The sequence below is a fragment of the Leucoraja erinacea genome, chromosome 10, assembly GCF_028641065.1.
Source record: "Leucoraja erinacea ecotype New England chromosome 10, Leri_hhj_1, whole genome shotgun sequence".
Lineage (NCBI taxonomy): Eukaryota > Metazoa > Chordata > Chondrichthyes > Rajiformes > Rajidae > Leucoraja > Leucoraja erinaceus.
In genome coordinates this window covers 489,726-508,950 of record NC_073386.1, presented here as the reverse complement: position 1 = coordinate 508,950, position 19,225 = coordinate 489,726, and the positions used below count along the sequence as shown (strand labels likewise).

General features: G+C 44.4%; 1 protein-coding gene across 1 annotated transcript in view; it reads left to right on the top strand.

Moving 5' to 3' along the window:
• Positions 1-6,129: 6,129 nt before the first annotated feature.
• The window catches only part of LOC129701297 (atrial natriuretic peptide receptor 2-like), a 73,437-nt gene continuing 60,341 nt past the window's right edge, over positions 6,130-19,225 (top strand). The window contains exons 1-2 of the mRNA XM_055642464.1: positions 6,130-6,382; positions 6,632-6,946. Coding sequence (XP_055498439.1) covers positions 6,130-6,382; positions 6,632-6,946 — 568 coding nt within the window. The remainder of the gene's footprint in view (positions 6,383-6,631; positions 6,947-19,225) is intronic.

Genomic DNA, 19,225 nt, shown 5'->3' with positions numbered 1-19,225 from the left:
CTCACTACCGATTCAACTTGAAAATGAATTTTTAGGGAATCCTGCACCAGCACTCCCGAGTCCCTTTGCACCTCCGATTTCTGGATTACTTTGTACTACCTGTTGAACTTGTGCGTGGTTTAATTGCACACATGTATGTAATGACCTGAATGGATAGCTTGCAAACAAAAGCGTTTCACAGTATCTCAATGCACATGACAGTAAGAACGCAATATTAATAGTAAAAGACTGCAGGCATAAAATGGAGAAATGACGACAGATGAGGACAAGGTTCAGATACGGAAACAATTAAAGTCTAAATTGTAAAAACATACAGATCCTTGGAAACCAACTGATAAGGAATTGTTTTCACAGACAGCGAGGCAACACTGGGGACACCATGTCTGTCAGCCTCCTGAAAATAAAATTATTGACAAAGCGATTCAAAGAATGAGATTGATCTGGCGAGAAATCATGTTTTGCATCAAATGTTTAACCCTCTGATGGGTGAAATTTAAATGGTTTTTTTTTCAGTTAAGTTTAGAGATACAGCACAGAAACAGGCCATTCGGCACTCCGTTTCTGCACCGACCAGTGATGCCCGCACAATATCCTACACTCGAGGCAATTTTTACATCAATACCAAGCCAATTAACCTACAAGCCTGTACGTCTTTGTAGTCTTGGGAGGAATCCGAAGGTCTTGGATGAAAACACACGCAGGTCACGGGGGGAATGTACAAACTCCGTACAGACAGCACCTGTAGACAGGATTAAATCCTGGTCTCTGGAGCTGTGAGCGCTGTATGGCAACAACTCTACCTCTGTGCCACCCAAGCGTAAGTTTTAGGGTAAGTTTCTGGGAAACATTGTAATCCAAGATTTATTAAAGTGGAGACGGTGCAGAAAAGTTGCACAAGGAAGTTGCTGGCACTGGCCAGATAAGAGGTGAGAATGGATACATTGGGACTATTTTCCCTGGAGAGAAGGCAGCCTTGTTGAGGTTTATAAAGTCACGAAGGGTGTCGATATGGCAGTTTAGTATTACAGATTACAGATTTTACCAGGTTAGGAGAGTCTAAAACTTGAAGGTTTAGGTTTAGTGCGGCACGATGGTGCAGTGGTAGAGTTGTGCCTGACAACGTCAGACCCCCATGTTTGACCCTGACTACGGGAACAGTCCGTATGGAGCTTATACATTCTTCCCGTGAGCGCGGGGGTTTGGCTCCGTTTGCTTCAGTTTCCTCCCACATTCCAGAGATGTACAGGTTTGTAGGTTAATTTGCTTCTGTAAAATTGTCCCTAGTGTGTAGAAAAGAGTTAGTGTTTTCGTGATTGTTGGTTGGCACGGTCTCAGTGGGCTGAAGGGCGTGTTCCGTGCGGTTCCTCTAAAGTCTAAAATCTAAAGGTTAACTTTAGATTTAAAAGGGACCTGAGGAATTGAGAAAGACAAGAGAGGAGATTACTGGGTCAATGATGAAGACCTTTGTATCATCTCTAGCCACAGGTAAGGTCCCAGAGGACTGAAGCGTAGCCAATGATGTTAGGAAGGAAAGGTGGTATATTCCAGGGAATTACAGAGCCTCATGCGAGTGATAGGAAGCTGTTGGACAGGATCCCTCGGGATAGGATTAACTCTCATTTGGATGAAAATGGGTTAATTAGGGACAGGCAACATGGCTTTTTATGCAACAGCTCGTGTTTTAGTAACATTATTGGGTTTTTTTTTCAAGGAGGTGACAAAGATGATTGATGAGGATAGTGTAGTGGATGTTGTCTACATGGATTTCCGTAAGGCATTAGATAATGTCCGCTAAGGTAGGCTGATCGAGAGGATTATGGTGAATGGGGTAGTGGTGACATGGTGGCGCAGCGGTAGAGTTGCTGTCTCACAGCGCCAGTTTAATCCTAACTATGGGTGCTGTTATTTTCCCTTTTCCCTGACGTATGTAGTTTATGTATAAGGAGGAACTGCCAATGCTGGTTTAGACCAAAGATCGTCACAACATGCTGAAGTAACTCAGCGGGTCAGGCAGCATCTCTGGAGAGAAAGAATGGGTGGCATTGCTTCTGCCTGCTCCTGTCCCACTGAATTCATTTCCACACACCTCGACTCCAACCTAACTGCCCTGGCCCAATTCCTACCGACCTATGTCCAGGACACCACACACACTCTTCGTCTCTTCAATTATTTCTGTTTCCCAGACCCCCTCTCCAGGGGCAGATTAACCATTAAGCAGACTAAGCACGTGCTTAGGGCACCAGGGCCAAAGGGGGCACCATAAAGTTGGGAAAAGGGTGAAAAGAAAAAAAAACGAATGAAGATTTGTAAAAAAAAAAAAAAAAAAGTTTGTACTGCTGCAACCTGCATTGTATATCTGGTCAGACAGGTCAACAACTAAAATGGACTGGGTCAGTGTGGAAAGGAGGGGGGCACCAAGATTGGTCAGTGCTTAGGGCACCAGTGAGCCTTAATCTAGCAATGTTACAAAATTTTGAGATTTAAAAAATCAAGTCTGCAATTTATCCCATCAGATAAAGCATAACAATAAGTTTAATTTGACACCAAATTCACTTTCATATCTCAAGTATTAAAAAAGTTATGACCATTTTCATACTCGGAAATTAGCATCTTGTTCCCTATTGATTTTCAATGGACATTACAAAAAAGCTGTGATCTTGGATAATCAAAAGCCCATTTCTTAAGGAAAGATTAACATTTTTAAATAGCCTAAGTGTCCAAAGATTATTCACAAATAATTCACAATATAACATGATTTATTTATAGGCCAAATGGAAGGAATTTAGTGTTCAATTGCTGTAAATAAATGCCCATTTAAATCGGCTTTCTAGTGGGTTCATGTGGAACGCGCTGGTTTAGAACGTTGACATAGCGCTGGATTAGTGCCCTCAAATGCCGAGAAAAATACTGCGGGATATAAAAAGCCCAAAATGAGCTACTCGCTATAGATAACTTGATATATAGGGTTATATATATGCCCCATTTAATGTAAAAATAAGGTACATACCTTTAATTGTTTGCTCTATAAAACCCTGGGGCTGCGAGAGGTTGCGGAATGAAACAGTAATTTTAAAACTATTAGAACTATATTATCGAGGCCTATAAAACTAATAATACCTTTTGCGACCGGGTCTTGCAGCGATTTTTCATTAATGATTTACTAGGCTGAACATGTGCGATTAGTACAGCCTAGTAAAAATCGCGTTTTAAACCCGCCCCCTCCAAACAGCGCCAAAATCGCGGCCATGGCTGAGGGCAGATTCCCAATGACGATTCAGGTAGGTTTTGTAACATACCTACTTAATCTGCCCCTGCCCCTCTCCCTCACCTATCTACATTATACCAAGGCTCTTCCCTTTGTTCTTAACATTCTAAATGTCTGTGTGAGCCGGGCTTGCGTTGGCTTTCTTTTAATCTCCTTAATTTGTATCTTCTTCCAAATGCTAGGCCACAGCCTTCCCATTTTCACACATGCCACTCACATGTTCTCCCTCAACAGGATAAATATTTTCCTGTTACATTCCAACCTATATTTCCAAAGTTTTTAAAGTTTTAATAAATTATTTCAGTGGGAGACTCTTGCAGCACTTTCCATTGATGATGTCACAGTGCCTCCTCACAGACGTCCAATCACGATGGACCTAATTGGGACAGGGGTGGAAGATTGCAACCCCCACGTGGTCCACCCTGTTTCCACCAATCTACTCACCCCTGGCATGCACAATCAAATAAGATCAAATAAAACAAGTTGTCCTTCCCCTTCCTCTCTTTCTCCCCTCCGTATCTACACCCTCGCTCTTAACCCCCCTTCCAGGACAAGGGGTCACAGCTTAAGGATAAGGGGGAAATCCTTTAAAACCGAGATGAGAAGAACTTTTTTCACACAGAGAGTGGTGAATCTCTGGAACTCTCTGCCACAGAGGGTAGTTGAGGCCAGTTCATTGGCTATATTTAAGAGGGAGTTAGATGTGGCCCTTGTGGCTAAGGGGATCAGAGGGTATGGAGAGAAGGCAGGTACGGGGATACTGAGTTGGATGATCAGCCATGATCATATTGAATGGCGGTGCAGGCTCGAAGTGCCGAATGGCCTACTCCTGCACCTAATTTCTATGTTTCTATGTTTCCTCTCTATCCCCTACCCTCGCTATCCTCTCTCTCTCTACCCCCTCCCTCCTCTTCCCTCTCTACGCCTCTTTACCCCCCTCCCTCTCTGTCCACCTCTGCCACTCCATCTCTCTGAGTTCCCTCACGTGCTCTCCCTAATACCCCATTTACTGCTACCTCCCCTAATTCCCCATTAACCTACAAACCTGTTGTCTGGAATGTGGGAGGAAACCAGAGCACCCGGAGAAAACCCATGTGGTGATGGGAAGAATGTACAAACTTCATACAGACAGCTCGTGTGGTCAGCATGGAACCTGTAAATCAGCAACACTACCGCTGCGTCACTGTGCGCTCTCCGAATACCCCATTTACTGGTCCTCTTTCCCCCATTCCCTATTCTTCATGTTAAATATTTCGCCTCTCACCTTAAGTCCTGAAGTTGACAACCTGGTGCTCAGAAAACAATCTGGCTCTGAAAACCAGGAAAGCAAAAGAGCCCATTGTCGACTTCAGGAGGCACAGCACCGACTTAGTCCCCCTACATATCAACGGCGAGTGTGTGGAGAGGGCCAACACCTTCCGGTTTCTCGGGTCCATATCGCTGCTGATATCTCCTGGACAGACAACACGACGGCGGTCATCAAGAAGGCTCAGCAGCGGCTGCACTTCCTGAGAGCCTCAGGAAGCACAACCTGGACTCCAACCTGCTGCTGACCTTCTACCCCTCGTCCATCGAGAGCCTGCTGACATACTGCATTACAGCATGGTATGGCAGCTGCACCATGGCAGACAGGGAGAGGCTTCAGAGGGTAACTAGGACAGCACAGAAGATCATTGGCTGCCCTCTCCCCTCCCTGATGGATATTTACACCTCCCGCTGCCTTAGCAGGGCAAAGAATATCATCAAGGACAGCTCCCATCCTGCGTTTGGACTGTTCGACCTGCTGCCCTCTGGAAGGCACTATAGGTGCATCAAATCCAGGACAAATAGACTCAGGAATAGTTGTTTTCCGAAAATTATAACTACTCTTAACTCACACATGCACTGACTTCACAGCCCAACACCCGGACTTCCATCTGTATATATGTATATAGCGCCGCAGAATTGTGCACCTATACCCCCCCCCCCTCTCTCCCTTCTGTTTTTGTTTTCTGTTTCTTGTTTTTTGTACTAAATTATATGTATGCACTGAGTACAAGCAGCTTTTAATTTCATTGTACATGTATAGTGACAATAAATGGCATATCTATCTATCTAAACCTATCCCCTCTGGTTCTTGATCCCATACTCTGAGTAAAAGATCTTCCCCTCATGATCTTATACACCTCTATAAGATCACCCCTCAGCCTTCAGAGCTCCAAGGAATAAAGTCCTAACCTGCTCAAACTCTCCCTATAGCTCAGGCCCTGAAGTCCTGGCAACGTCCCCTTAAATCTTCTCTGCACTTTTTTCTCTAACAGGATGACCAAAATTAAAAGCAGTAGTCCAAGTGCAGCCTAGTGATAATTAGCTGACAAATCTGTACATCTTTGGAGTTCACAAGTTATAGGAGTAGAATTAAACCATTCGGCCCATCGAGTCCACTACCGATGCCATTGAAACATGGTTGAGCTCTGCATCTTAATCCCATTTTTCCTGCCTTCTCCCCATAACCCATGACACCCGTTCTAATCAGGAATTTGTTTATCTCTGCTTTAAAAATATCCACTGGACTTCCGGTAGGCAGCAGAGCATGGTGGCTGATTAGATAGAGAGCTCCATACAGTCAGATAAATAAACCTCCCCTAAATTCCAAGTAAGCGAGTATTTAAGTTTTAATGAGTACAGTATGAGTGGGGGAGTCAAAACAAAGAGCAGAAAGATGCAAGAAAAGATGCTGGAAAAACAAGAAACAGAAGGACAGGCTTGAAGCGACACAGACAAAGACAAAAACAAACTGGCTGGTGGGGACGATGCAACAGAGGCCCTTCATGAAGGATTAAAAAGCATAATTCACATCATTCAAAGACGAATTCAAGCGGGATATGAAAGAGCTGGCTGGACTTAAACATGAAATTAATAATCAGATGGCGGCAAATGTGCAAACAATACAAGACCAAAAAATGGAAAAAGCCGCCGCCCAAATAGAGGAGCTGGAGGCATGGAGTGTCGCTGCAAACACCCTACTCCAAGAAACACTGAAAGACCAGAAGTTACTTGTCGACAAATTGAACGATCTGGAGTCCAGATCCCAAAGAAATAATCTGCGGATATATGGTGTGCCGGAGGGTGCGGAAGGTAGCTCAGTATCTCAGTTTGTGGAGAAACTGCTCAGAAATGTCAATCCTTGAAATCACAGATTTACAGATTCAACAAGCACATAGAGCCCTGGCACAGAAACCAAGCCCTAGCTCCCCTCCGAGATCCACAATTGTCCACTTTCTCCAGTTTAAAGTTAAAGAGATGGTTATCAAACAGGCATGGCAAAGGAAGATCCAACTTAAGAACGAATACTGTCTTTTGACCACGACTATACTACCACTGTAGTACAACAAGATAAGGCATACAAACATGTTAAAAGCATCCTAAAAGAGGAAGGAATCCGCTTTTTACCAAGATACGTATTCGCTGGGACAGCGGACGCTAAACCTACAACAATGCAAGGGAAGCCGTGCGATAGCTACAATGTGGAAGAGCCGCGGGGAGACACGGATATGCCGCCGCTGCGTGAACAACTCCGCCAAACGGTGCTGTGGCAGCTCATCGAGAGACATGGAGATCAGAGACAATCAGACGGGCACGGGAACACCTTCAAGAATTGCAACGAAAGACTCATGCTTGAACTGAGATATGATTATGAAGGTACACATAGACATGGATAATGCAGTGGTCCCCACCACAATATGTTAGAATACTGAGTTGTTATGGCATCCTAATTTTACAAATATGTGTATAGATATGCATATTCATAGACAGATCTGTTTATGCCTGATTCTAAAAATATCACCAAGCATCACAGACCTCATGTGAGTGTAATAGTAAGATTAAACAAGAACTTACCAGTTTGAAGTTTGATCTTTATTTTATGAGGAGTTACGATGAGCGATTACGTGAAGAAGAACCCCGCCAGTCCGCATGCGAGTTAATCTTCAAAGCAGCGGTGTGAAATCACAGGTAACAGTAATTGAAGTAACATAGTAAGATCAGAAACCTAGAATTACCAGATGACCTTTGTGACATGAGGGTTAGGAGCGGTGGGCATGTAATCGCTCATCGCAACTCCTCATAAAATAAAGATCAAACTTCAAACTGGTAAGTTCTCATTTAATCTTACTATTTTACTTCGGAGTCACGTGAGTGATTCCGTGAAGATTTCAAAGCTCTGTGATTTCATGCCGTGAGAAACGAGTCTACACAACCACAACCGCTTCATTGACAGATGAAGGAAACATTCATAATAATAAATAATAATAATAATAATAATAGTTATCCCCTCTCATCCTGGAGGAAACTATACAACTGAACCTCAAAATAGTTGGCAAATACCCCTGGTCTGGCAATGGGTTATTATAAAATGTTTGGAAGGTTCGTTCATTTGACCATCCTGCAGCCGCTAGGAAGTAGTCCAGCGGAACAAAAATAACCCTTGCTGCTGATGTCATAGCAGCCCTGGTGGAGTGAGATTTGAAAATTAGTATCTACTCCTGCATAAACCAAACCCCTTTTTCACCACCTGGAGATGGTCTGAACTGATACCTTCTTATAAAGTTTTTTGTAACTAACAAGCATTGCTAGTTCAGAGCCTCTAAGGCTCTTGGTGACCTTGACGTATTGTTGTATATTTGTGCCTTCACATAACCGAAGGTCCCTGGGTATGCCATGAAACTAGTTTGAAACCTGACGCCCCTTCTGCTCAGCTTAACTAAATCATAAACATAAAATATTATATTATTTACAGATGTAACCATCCTGTCCAGTCGCAATTATGTAGCGACTGAACCCGTTGCGCTGAAACCAGCGCCATGAGGATAACTACTTTATGAAAGCCGGCCACAGCTGAGGATGTAGCTGGAGCCCCCTGGTGAAGTAGTGTTAACACAATGTCAATATCCCATACTGCCCTGTACTTGTCCTGGGAAAACTTGTGTTAAAGATATCCTTTACAAACTCGATATCCAGGGGTGAAAACCTCAGAGTGGGTCACGTTTGCTGCAGCAAATATGATGGGAAGGCACGTTGGGCACAGTTAATGGCCCTATTGACTCAATTATTGACAAAAGACCAATTTGAAAATGAACTCTAAGACATCAGTAATCTGTACCATATTAAATATAACATTAGCATTAAACAAAACGCTTCCCATCTCCTGAAGACGAACTGTACTGCTTTTTTGGTGCTATCCCTGCACTCTGCAGTGAGCACATACATGGATCGGTGCGACAACCTGAGCCATAGGAGAAGTCTACTCAGAATCTGCAAGTCAATACATTGATTGTATCATGCAGTGGCTGGTTTCCCAAGCCACAGGCTGAACGAGTAAAGTTTTACATTTAGAATAACCATATACGATTGTATTATTATTCCTGACAAAAGCGGGAATCATGGCTGCATAGGCCAGTCAGACAGTATGAAAACCTAAAGCGGGATCTTGCTACTTTATTTCAAGACCCGACTGATGAGGCAAAATGAAGGAAGACATAGAAGAATGCATCTCTCGCCACTGTTATGCCACATATTTTTGCAACCAGTGAATAAGCATGAAAACAACATATCGATATTCGGTGTTCCATTGAACCATAATTTCATAAATACTTTGTGATCCAACACCCATTCTGTGTTGTCATTGATCTGTACTTGATGATACACCAGTGGCAAATGAGATTAGGTAGATTATTACAGGATACTTTTACTTGATTGTACCCATGTGACTAACATATGCCACCACCATAGTGTATCAACTTGAAGTTGAGCATGCAGATTATGTATATTCGCTCAATAACCCTTTAACCCATAGAATGCACCTAGTGTCTATAGATAGTTGATACCAATAACTGAAGAATTGGCATCTCCTCCATCTCCGAACTAGAGATGACATTCGCAATTGTCCGCCTTAGAGCACTTAGAATCAGTTTGTAATATAACTGAAATTTTACTGACCAAACTACTGGAGCAATGCTGAATATTGTTCGTCCATCATTGTGACTTTGGTAGCTTCAACTGGTAATAGCATAGGTTTGTTAACAATGACCTACATGGCACTTGAGAGGTTGCTACTTTGCACAATGTCAGTTCCCCCACTTACAGCTGAATTTGATTTGATTTGTTTTGATTCAACTTTATTGTCATTGCACAAATACGAGTACAGGTACAACAAAATGCAGTTTAGCATCTGGTCAGAGTGCAAGATTGTAGAAATAAAAATACTGGTTAGATAATATGTGCAATGTGGATGAATTAAACTAGTACATAGGAAATAAATGTATGCAGATGGGAGAGTATAAAAGATAGCTAGCGTCGGGACTGTTAGTTCAGCAGTGTAATGGTGTTATTGAAAAAGCTGTTCCTCAGCCTGCTTGTGCGAGACCTGAGGCTCCTGTACCGCCTCCCTAATGGGAGGAGGATAAATAGTTCATGGTTAGGGTGAGAGGGGTCCTTGATGATTTTCCTGGCCCATCTCAGACACCGTTTGCGGTGGAGGGCATCCATGGCAGGTAGCGGGGCTCTGATGATGTGCTGAGCGGTTTTCACCACCCGTTGCAGTGCCTTCCTGTCAGCTGTGGTGCAGCTGCTGTACCATACCGTGAAGCAGGTGGTCAGGATGCTTTCGATGGTACAGCGGTAGAAGTTGGACTGGATCTGGGGGGACAGGTGAGCTTTCTTAAGCCTCCTCAGAAAGTAGAGGCGCTGCTGCGCCTTTTTGAACAGTTTGGTGGTATTGAGGGACCAGGACAGCTCCTCTGAGATATGTACCCCGAGGAATTTGTAGTTGGAGACGCGCTCTACCTCAGTCCCGTTTATGTGGCTGGGGGTATGTCTGCCCCTCTGGTCTTCCTGAAGTCAACGATGATTTCCTTCGTCTTCTTTGAGTTGAGGACGAGATTATTATTGGTACACCAGGTTGCCAAGTTCTGGACCTCCCCCCCATAGGCTGATTCATTATTGTCCCTGATCAGTTCTACCACCGTGGTGTCATCGGCAAGTTTTATGATGGCGTTGGAGCCATACATAGGGACGCAGTCATGGGTGAAGAGGGTGTAGAGGAGAGGGCTGAGCACACAGCCCTGTGGCACGCCGGTGTTCAGTGTCAGAGTGGAGGAGGTGAGGTTGTTGAGCCTAACAGACTGGGGTCTGTTGGTGAGGAAATCCAGTGCAGAGGGAGGTGGTGATGCCAAGTCCACTGAGTTTGGTGATCAAGCTGGCGGGGATGACGGTATTAAATGCGGAGCTGAAGTCGATGAACAACAACCTGATGTAGGAATTGTTCAAGCAGGAACTGCAGACGCTGAAAGGCGGGAAGGAGGGAGAAAATAAAGACCAAAGTATCTTTGATGGTGCACTCCCATAACTATTTAATGGTGCCCTCCTTTAAATATGTAATTATTTTGTGGTCAACACTCCCACCTAGTGGTGTCTGGCCACAATGACAGGTCCCCTGTAATTTATCTATAACACTTTAATTCATGTTCACAATAGCTAGGAGGAAAATTAGGCCATTCCGCCCATCTTGCCTACTCTGCCATTCAATCGTGGTTGAGCTATCTTTGCCTCTCAACCCCATTCTCCTGTGAAATGGCATAAATTCAGCTCTGAGAACTTAATGAACATAAAGTTAAAAAGTTATCTACCTACCTCTATACTTATAAAACTCTGATCTTGGATGTGTATTTATTTTTGTGACATTCGTGTGCATTTCACATCTCCTCGAAAACACAACGCGCTAATGGTGAAATATTAACATATTCCGATTTACTCCGTGGTCAAAAATCGCCTTATCAGAAAATGTCATGCATTATTTCTCATAGAAACATAGAAAATAGGTGCAGGAGTAGGCTATTCGGCCCTTCGAGCCTGCACCGCCAATCAATATGATCATTGCTGATCATCCAACTCAGTATCCCGTACCTGCCTTCTAACTCCCTCTTGAATATAGCCAATGAACCCTGATCCCTCTAGCCACAAGGGCCGAGTTTTTCTCATCTCGGTTTTAAAGGATTTCCCCTCTATCCTTAAGCTGTGACCCCTTGTCCTGGACTTCCCCAACATCGGGAACAATCTTCGTGCATCTAGCCTGTCCAATCTCTTAAGAATTTTGTAAGTTTCTATAAGATCCCCCCTCAATCTCCTAAATTCTAGCGAGTACAATCCGAGTCTATCCAGTCTTTCTTCATAAGAAAGTTCTGACATCCCAGGAATCAGCCTGGTGAACCTTCTCTGCACTCCCTCTATGGCAATAATGTCCTTCCTCAGATTTGGAGACCAAAACTGTACGCAATACTCCAGGTGTGGTCTCACCAAGACCCTGTACAACTGCAACAGAACCTCCCTGCTCCTATACTCAAATCCATTTGCTATGAATGCCAACGCCATTCGCTTTCTTTACTGCCTGCTGCACCTGCATGCCTACTTTCATTGACTGGTGTACCATGACACCCAGGTCTCGTTGCATCTCCCCTTTTGCTAATCGGCCACCATTTAGATAATAGTCAGCTTTCCTGTTTTTGCCACCAAAGTGGATAACCTCACATTTATCCACATTATACTGCATCTGCCATTCATTTGCCCACTCACCCAGCCTATCCAATTCACCTTGCAGCCTCCTAGCATCCTCCTCACAGCTAACACTGCCCCCCAGCTTCGTGTCACCCACAAACTTGGAGATGTTGCATTCAATTCCCTCGTCCAAATCATTAATATATATTGTAAATAGCTGGGGTCCCAGCACTGAGACTTGCGGTACTCCACTAGTCACCTTCTGCCATTATGAAAAGGACCCGTTTACTCCTACTCTTTACTTCCTGTTTGCCAGCCAGTTCTCTATCCACATCAATACTGAACCCCCAATACCGTGTGCTTTAAGTTTGTATACTAATCTCTTATGTGAACCCTGTCGAAAGCCTTCTGAAAGTCCAGATATAACACATCCACTGGTTCTCTCCTATCCACTCTACTAGTTACATCCTCAAAAAATTCTATGAGATTCGTCAGACATGATTTACCTTTCGTAAATCCATGCTGACTTTGTCCAATGATTTCACCACTTTCTGAATGTGCTGCTATCCCATCTTTAATAATGGACTCTAGCAGTTTCCCCACTACCGATGTTAGACTAACTGGTCAGTAAATCCCCGTTTTCTCTCTCCCTCCCTTTTTAAAAAGTGTAGTTACATTAGATACCCTCCAATCCTCTGGAACTAGCCCAGAATCTAAAGAATTTTGAAAAATTATCACTAATGCATCCACTATTTCTGGAGCTACTACCTTAAGTACTCTGGGATGCAGCCTATCTGGCCCTGGGGATTTATCGGCCTTTAATCCATTCAATTTACATAACACCACTTCCCGGCTAACCTGGATTTCACTAAGTTCCTCCAACTCATTTGACCCGCGATCCCCTGCCATTTCCGGCAGATTATTTATGTCTTCCTTGGTGAAGACGGAACCAAAGTAGTTATTCAATTGGTCCGCCATGTCTTTGTTCCCCATGATCAATTCACCTGTTTCTCATTGCATGGGACCTACATTTATTTTCACTAATCTCTTTCTCTTCACATATCTATAAAAACTATTGCAGTCAGTTTTTATGTTCCCTGCCAGTTTTCTTTCATAATCTATTTTCCTTTTCCTAATTAAGCCATTTGTCCTCCTCTGCTGGTCTCTGAATTTCTCCCAGTCCTCTGGTATGCTGCTTTTTCTGGCTAATTTGTACGCTTCATCTTTTGCATTGATACTATCCCTGATTTCCCTTGTTATCCACGGATGCACTACCTTCCCTGATTTATTCTTTTGCCAAACTGGGGTGAACAATTTTTGTAGTTCACCCATGCAGTCTTTAAATGCCTTCCATTGCATATCCACCGTCAACCCTTTATGAATTAATTGCCAGTCAATCTTGGCCAATTCACGTCTCATACCCTCAAAGTTACCTTTCTTTAAGTTCAAAACCATTATTTCTGAATTAACAATGTCACTTCTCAAGTTATTTATGAAAATGTTCAAAAATCTCTAAAAACATGGAAAAAACAACTGTCATTCACATATTCCCTGTTACTTAGCCCTGCTCGCAACATTGTTGGTATCCAAGTACACTGAGTTCTGTTAGCTAGAAAGTGCAAATGCATTTTTTTTTAAACTTAAAAAATGAGGGAAGCTGAATAAGGCGAAATGAGCATCCATTGTGCAGTTGACAGCTATGGGTGGGTGCTGGAATATTGCGTTGGGGGAACGGGTTGTGTTGGAGAAAGGGGAACGTGTTGCATTGGGGGACCAGGCCTCCCTTGGGGGCTATGGGTGAGTGGTGGAATATTACGTTGGGGACTGGGTTGCGTTGGGGGACCAGGCCTCCCGTGTGACAGGGACCCAACGTCCCACTTGGTCTAGTATACATAATTTTTTTTAATTTTTATTTATTAGAAGCAAGTGTACAAAAATATAACCAATGGCATATGACATAATACAGTTATTGTACTGCTTTAATTTTGACTTTTAGCTATAGTTAGAAGAAAAGAAAGGTGAAAAAGCAAGAGAGAGAAAAAGTGGAATGTGCAAGGATAGAACCCCTAGACTTCCAAAGTGGTGTAGCTAAAGAGTGAGTAAATAAAAGAAATAAGAAAGGAATAAAAAAATAAAAAGACAAAAAAGAAAGAAAGAAAAAAGTGATGATATACCTGCCTCGCATCCCTCCCCATCCATCACCCAACCCGTAATTAGATTTAACTCCAAAATTGTGTTGTACCATACTATCCTTGTAATAAATCAATGAATGGTGTCCATGTCTTCGAAAAATGATCTGGTTTTTCTGCTAAGTCAAGTCTGATATTTTCAAGATGTAGCGTCTCAGACATGTTTGTAATCCACATTTCAAGAGTAGGGGCAGATGTATGTTTCCAAAACTCTCTCTCCATTATTAACCAATTTACCTATTGGCCTGTATTGTCCAGCCAATAAATTACATTTTTAATATTCGTTGCACAATAATAGTATAAGAAGTTGGGGAGAGCCAATCCACCAGTTTCTTTCGTTTTACATAGATGCCGTTTATGAATTTTATGTGTTTTATAATCCCAAATAAAGTATGTAATCAGAGAATCAAGTTTTTTGAAATATTTTTTAGGAAGATATATCAGTATTGATTGGAATAAGAAGAGGATTTGTGGGAGGAAGATCATCTTTATAGCATTTATTCTACCTATTAGAGACATCGGAAGTGTTTTCCAAAATTGATTTATATATTTAGTGTTTTGCTATTATTCAATGAATTTATTGTCTCTTCTAATTCTTTAATTGAAATCTGTGCTCCTAATTCATCTCGTTCCACCGGATTAAGTGTCGGAATATTAGTTATCAAGAAAGTTTGTAATTTTTCTCCTTTCTGTTGATGTTTTGGATGTATATAAATGTTGATTGAATTGGGAAAATCTTTCATTAATGTCTTTTGGAAGTGTTAACAATACACCTTTATCTGATTTGATTTTTTGGATAGTTTGGTCCTTTTCAACTTTTCTCAACTGGCATGCTAGAAGTTTGTGTGGTTTGTCGCCAAATTCAAAAATTTCCTGTTTAGTAATTTGAAATAGTCTGACAACTGTTGCAGAGAATATTTGATTTAGCTTAAATTTTAATACTGTTATCTTATTATGTGTATCTATAGTCGGATCTATCGCGTTTTCTGAGTCAAGTTGTCTGATCTGTTCTTTTAGTTGCAATTGTTCCATCCTATTCTTTTTGTTTTGGCATGCTTGATATGAAATGATAGAACCTCTAATAAAAGCCTTAAAAGATTCCCATAATAACGAGGGTGAAATACCTGGAGTATCATTGGTCTCAAAAAAGAGTTCCATCTGTAGTTTTAAATATTTACAACAATCTGGGTTATTTAGTATTTGAGGATTAAACCTCCAGAACGATTTTTTATTAAACATTCCTTCTAGTTTTAAGGAGAAGGTTAGCGGGGAATGAAATAGTACTATTATGGTATTTAGGGTTAGTTGTGAAGGGTATTAATTTAGTGTCCACTAGAAAGTAGTCAATACGTATATAGGTTTCATGTACTGATGAAGAGTATTCTCTTCCCGATGGGTGATCGATCCTCCATACGTCTGTTATATTTGTATTTCTTATATACGTATTTAAAAGTTCATTGGATTTTGATTTTGTATTATTCAACATTTTATTAAAAAATTGCGGGTTATCGAAGTTAGGAACATAGATATTTACCATAGTGAGTGGGGTAGAATATATCTCCCCAGAAACTATGACTTACCTGTAAAAATGACTTATTGCACACACAAGTATTTTACTGTAACTGTTTATTAAACTAACTCTTTACACTAAGCTGTAGCTGTCCGTGGTCATCACTGGAGCTAGAGAGCGAGCTAGAGGTGGGGACACTGCAATTATACTGGAGACAATGGGGAGTGGTTAGTAGTGGGGAGGTCACTATGGTTAAAAGAACATGCACTGATCTACATCCTTCCTCTTAGAAATAAAAGCATGGCAGGTAATATACAGAGTGACCACGGCTCATACGCTACGAACACAAACCGCACCAGTAACAGTTTAAAACTATGCGAACTCCCCGTAGCGGACAGGCGGCTTGACCAGCCGGCCAGAGCGGGTGCGCAAACCGCACTCCTCCTCCTCGGCGGGAACAGAAGGGACGGCAGCCGGGGCATCGGCAGTAAAGGCGGGCGGTGGAAGGAGAGGAGACGGCGGGGAGCCGGCCGGGGAAACCGGTTTGGCAGGCGAGGCAGGTTTGACAGGCGAGGCAGGTTTGACAGGCGAGGCAGGGGAACGGGGCTGTGGGGAGCGGGGGACCGATAGTTGGGAGGGGAGTGTGCGCGGCATACGAGGAGTTGCTGGGGCCGGCGGGGCAACTGGAGTGCTAGATGGAATGGGGGGGTGGAACGGATCCGCGGGAGGCGGAGTGGGCTCGTTCACGAGCAGCAGGTGCTGGCGGGAGCGACGGTAGATAGCCCCCTCGTAGTCGACGAAGTAGGAACGCGGTGAACCGGCGTCACCGACCACGACGGCCAGGCGGTAATGACCCGAAGGGGACTGCATGCGAACCACCTGCCCCGGGAACAGCCGTGGAAGGGGCCGGGCGGACTTGTCGAAGGAGCGCTTCTGGGTCTCCTGCTTTTGGACAATGCGCTCAGTGACAGTGGCAGGGTTCTGGACCGAGGGTTTGAGGGACTGTTGAGAGACCGGCAGGGGAGGTCTGGTGGTGCGGGACATGAGGCGCTGGGCAGGGGAACCGAGCGCGGGGTCGCGGGAAATGTTGCGGAGGTTAAGCAGGGCAAGGTGGAAATCGGAACGGAAAAGGCGGCAGTGTTCCAGCAGCTCCTTGGCACTGCGGACGGCCCGTTCAGCAAGTCCGTTGCTTTGAGGATACTCGGGGCTGCTGGTGATGTGGTGAAAGTTCCAACGGGCAGCAAAGGCACGGAACTCAGCGCTGGAAAATTGGCTGCCGTTGTCCGACCGGAGGGTCACCGGGGAGCCGAAGGTGGAAAAGTGGCGGCGAAGCTTCCCGATGACAGCGGCAGAAGTGATGGAAGGCAGCTGATCCACCTCGAACCAGCTGGAATAGGAGTCCACCAGGACCAGGAAGTGCTTACCGCGCCACTCGAACAGGTCAGTGGCAACGGCCATCCATGGGAGCTCTGGAGCCGGCGGCTGCAGGAGAGGCTGGCGCTGCTGATGGGGATGCAGGGTGTTGCAGGCAGCGCAAGCGGAGACTCTGTCACGGATGTCTTGAGCCATACCTGGCCAGTAGAATTGGCTCTGGGCCTGGGACAAAGTAGCTTCCACCCTGGGGTGGTCGCTGTGAGCAGACTGGAAATAGTGATCCCGCAGAGCGGCAGGCACCACGACTTTGTGACCCTTCACCACCACGCCGGCGTGCAGCACCAGTTCATCCCGAACCAGGAAGTAAGGTACTGCGCCTGCAGGCAGTTCGGAGCGTCGGTCAGGCCAACCACGGCGGATAACGTCCGCAAGTTGTTGCAGGGCAGGATCATCAGCAGTATGTTTGACCAGGGACTGCATCTGCTGTGAAGGAACAATGTTAACGTTCAGTACCAGAAGAACCGACGATTCGTAGGGGTGACGGGCAACGGAAGGCAGCGGAGCACGAGACAGGGTGTCAGCTACAAACATGTCCTTGCCCTTACGGTAGACGATCTGGAACGTGAAACGCTGGAGTTGCAGCATCATCCGCTGCAACCGAGAAGAAGCAACATGGATGGGTTTATTCAAGATCGTGACCAGCGGCTGGTGGTCAGTCTCGATGGTGAAAGAGTTGCCCAGGATGTAGTCCTTGAACTTGGAACAAGCGAATACCACGGCAAGCAGTTCTTTCTCAATCTGGGCATAGCGTTGCTCGGCAGGGGTCATGATGCGAGAAGCGTAGGAGACGGGTAGCTGCAGGCCGTCATAAAGCTGCAGACAAGCGGCACCGAGACCGAACTTGGAGGCATTGCAAGTGAGGACAATGGGTCTGTGCAGATCGAAAAATTTCAGAGTCGGAGTAGCGGCAAGCTTCAATTTCAGAGTCACGAAAGCCGACTGGTGATGCGGGAGGGACGTCGCTGAGCACGACCTGAACCTCCGCAAAGTCCTGGACAGGGCTCGGGAGATAAACCTTAAGCTTAACCCGAAGAAATGTCGATTCCGGGTCCCGGAAGTCACTTACGTTGGCCATGTCTTCACGGCAGGGGGTCTCAAGCCCGACCACCAGAAAACGTCGGCGGTCACCGAAATGCCCGCTCCTACCGACGTCCCTGGCCTGCAGCGCTTCCTGGGCTTGGTCAATTACCTGGGTAAGGTCATACCCGACCTCAGTGAACTGAGTGCCCCCCTGAGGGAACTAATCAAAAAGGACTCCGCGTGGGTGGTGTTAAAGGAACATGCACTGATCTACAATACCTACCATCTTTGTCTGCTAAGGTGTTTTTATGTTTAAATGGTATGCCCTTACGGATCATAATTGCAGTGCCTCTGGATTTGGAGAGATAAGAGGAATGATATATTTGACCGATCCAGTTAGCCTTCAGCCCGGTCTGAGCGTGATCTTTAAGGTGCGTTTCCTGTAAAAATATTATATCTGCATTAGGTTACACAGAAAAGCTGGAGAAACTCAGCGGGTGCAGCAGCATCTATGGAGCGAAGGAAATAGGCAACGTTTCGGGCCGAAACCCTTCTTCAGACTGATCAGGGGTGGGGGTGGGTGGGGACAAGAAAGGGAAAAGGAGGAGTAGCCGGAAGGCTGGAGGGTGGGAGGAGACAGCAGGGGAGCTGAGGAAGGGGAGGAGACAGCAAGGACTAACAGAATTGGGAGAAGTCGATGTTTATGCCCCCGGGGTGCAGACTCCCCAAACGGAATATGAGGTGCTGTTCCTCCAATTATATCTGCATTAATTGATTTTAATTGGGCAAGAACCGTACCCCTTTTAATTGGCTCGTTAACGCCCCTAATATTCCAGCTACAAAAAGCAATTCCTCCAGTTTTCTCCAGAGTGTCGTCTTCCATTATAGCTTACATGGATTCCCTTGCTTCAGATGGTGCAACACAATAACTCAACCTTCTGGGTATTGGGTGGGTGATCCCAATTTCAGAACTCTGATGGTATATCCCAAGGAAAGGTGCCCTATGAAGAAAAAGCAAAACAAGTGACATAAATGATACAAAAAAACAGTAATTAAGTAAACTGTGTGTGTCCACCCCCTTTTCAGGTGATTTCAGGTGAGCTTCCGTAGGTGTTGATTACATTTAGCTCCGCCCCTTACAAAATAATATTATGGAAAAGAAAAAACAGGCCAGAACAGAATATTATAGGCACAGAAAGAAAACAGAACAAGTACTGTAAGTAATTCATCTTATAGCTTGGTGTAAGTAGGTATTTACTATTTAAATACCGTATTTAA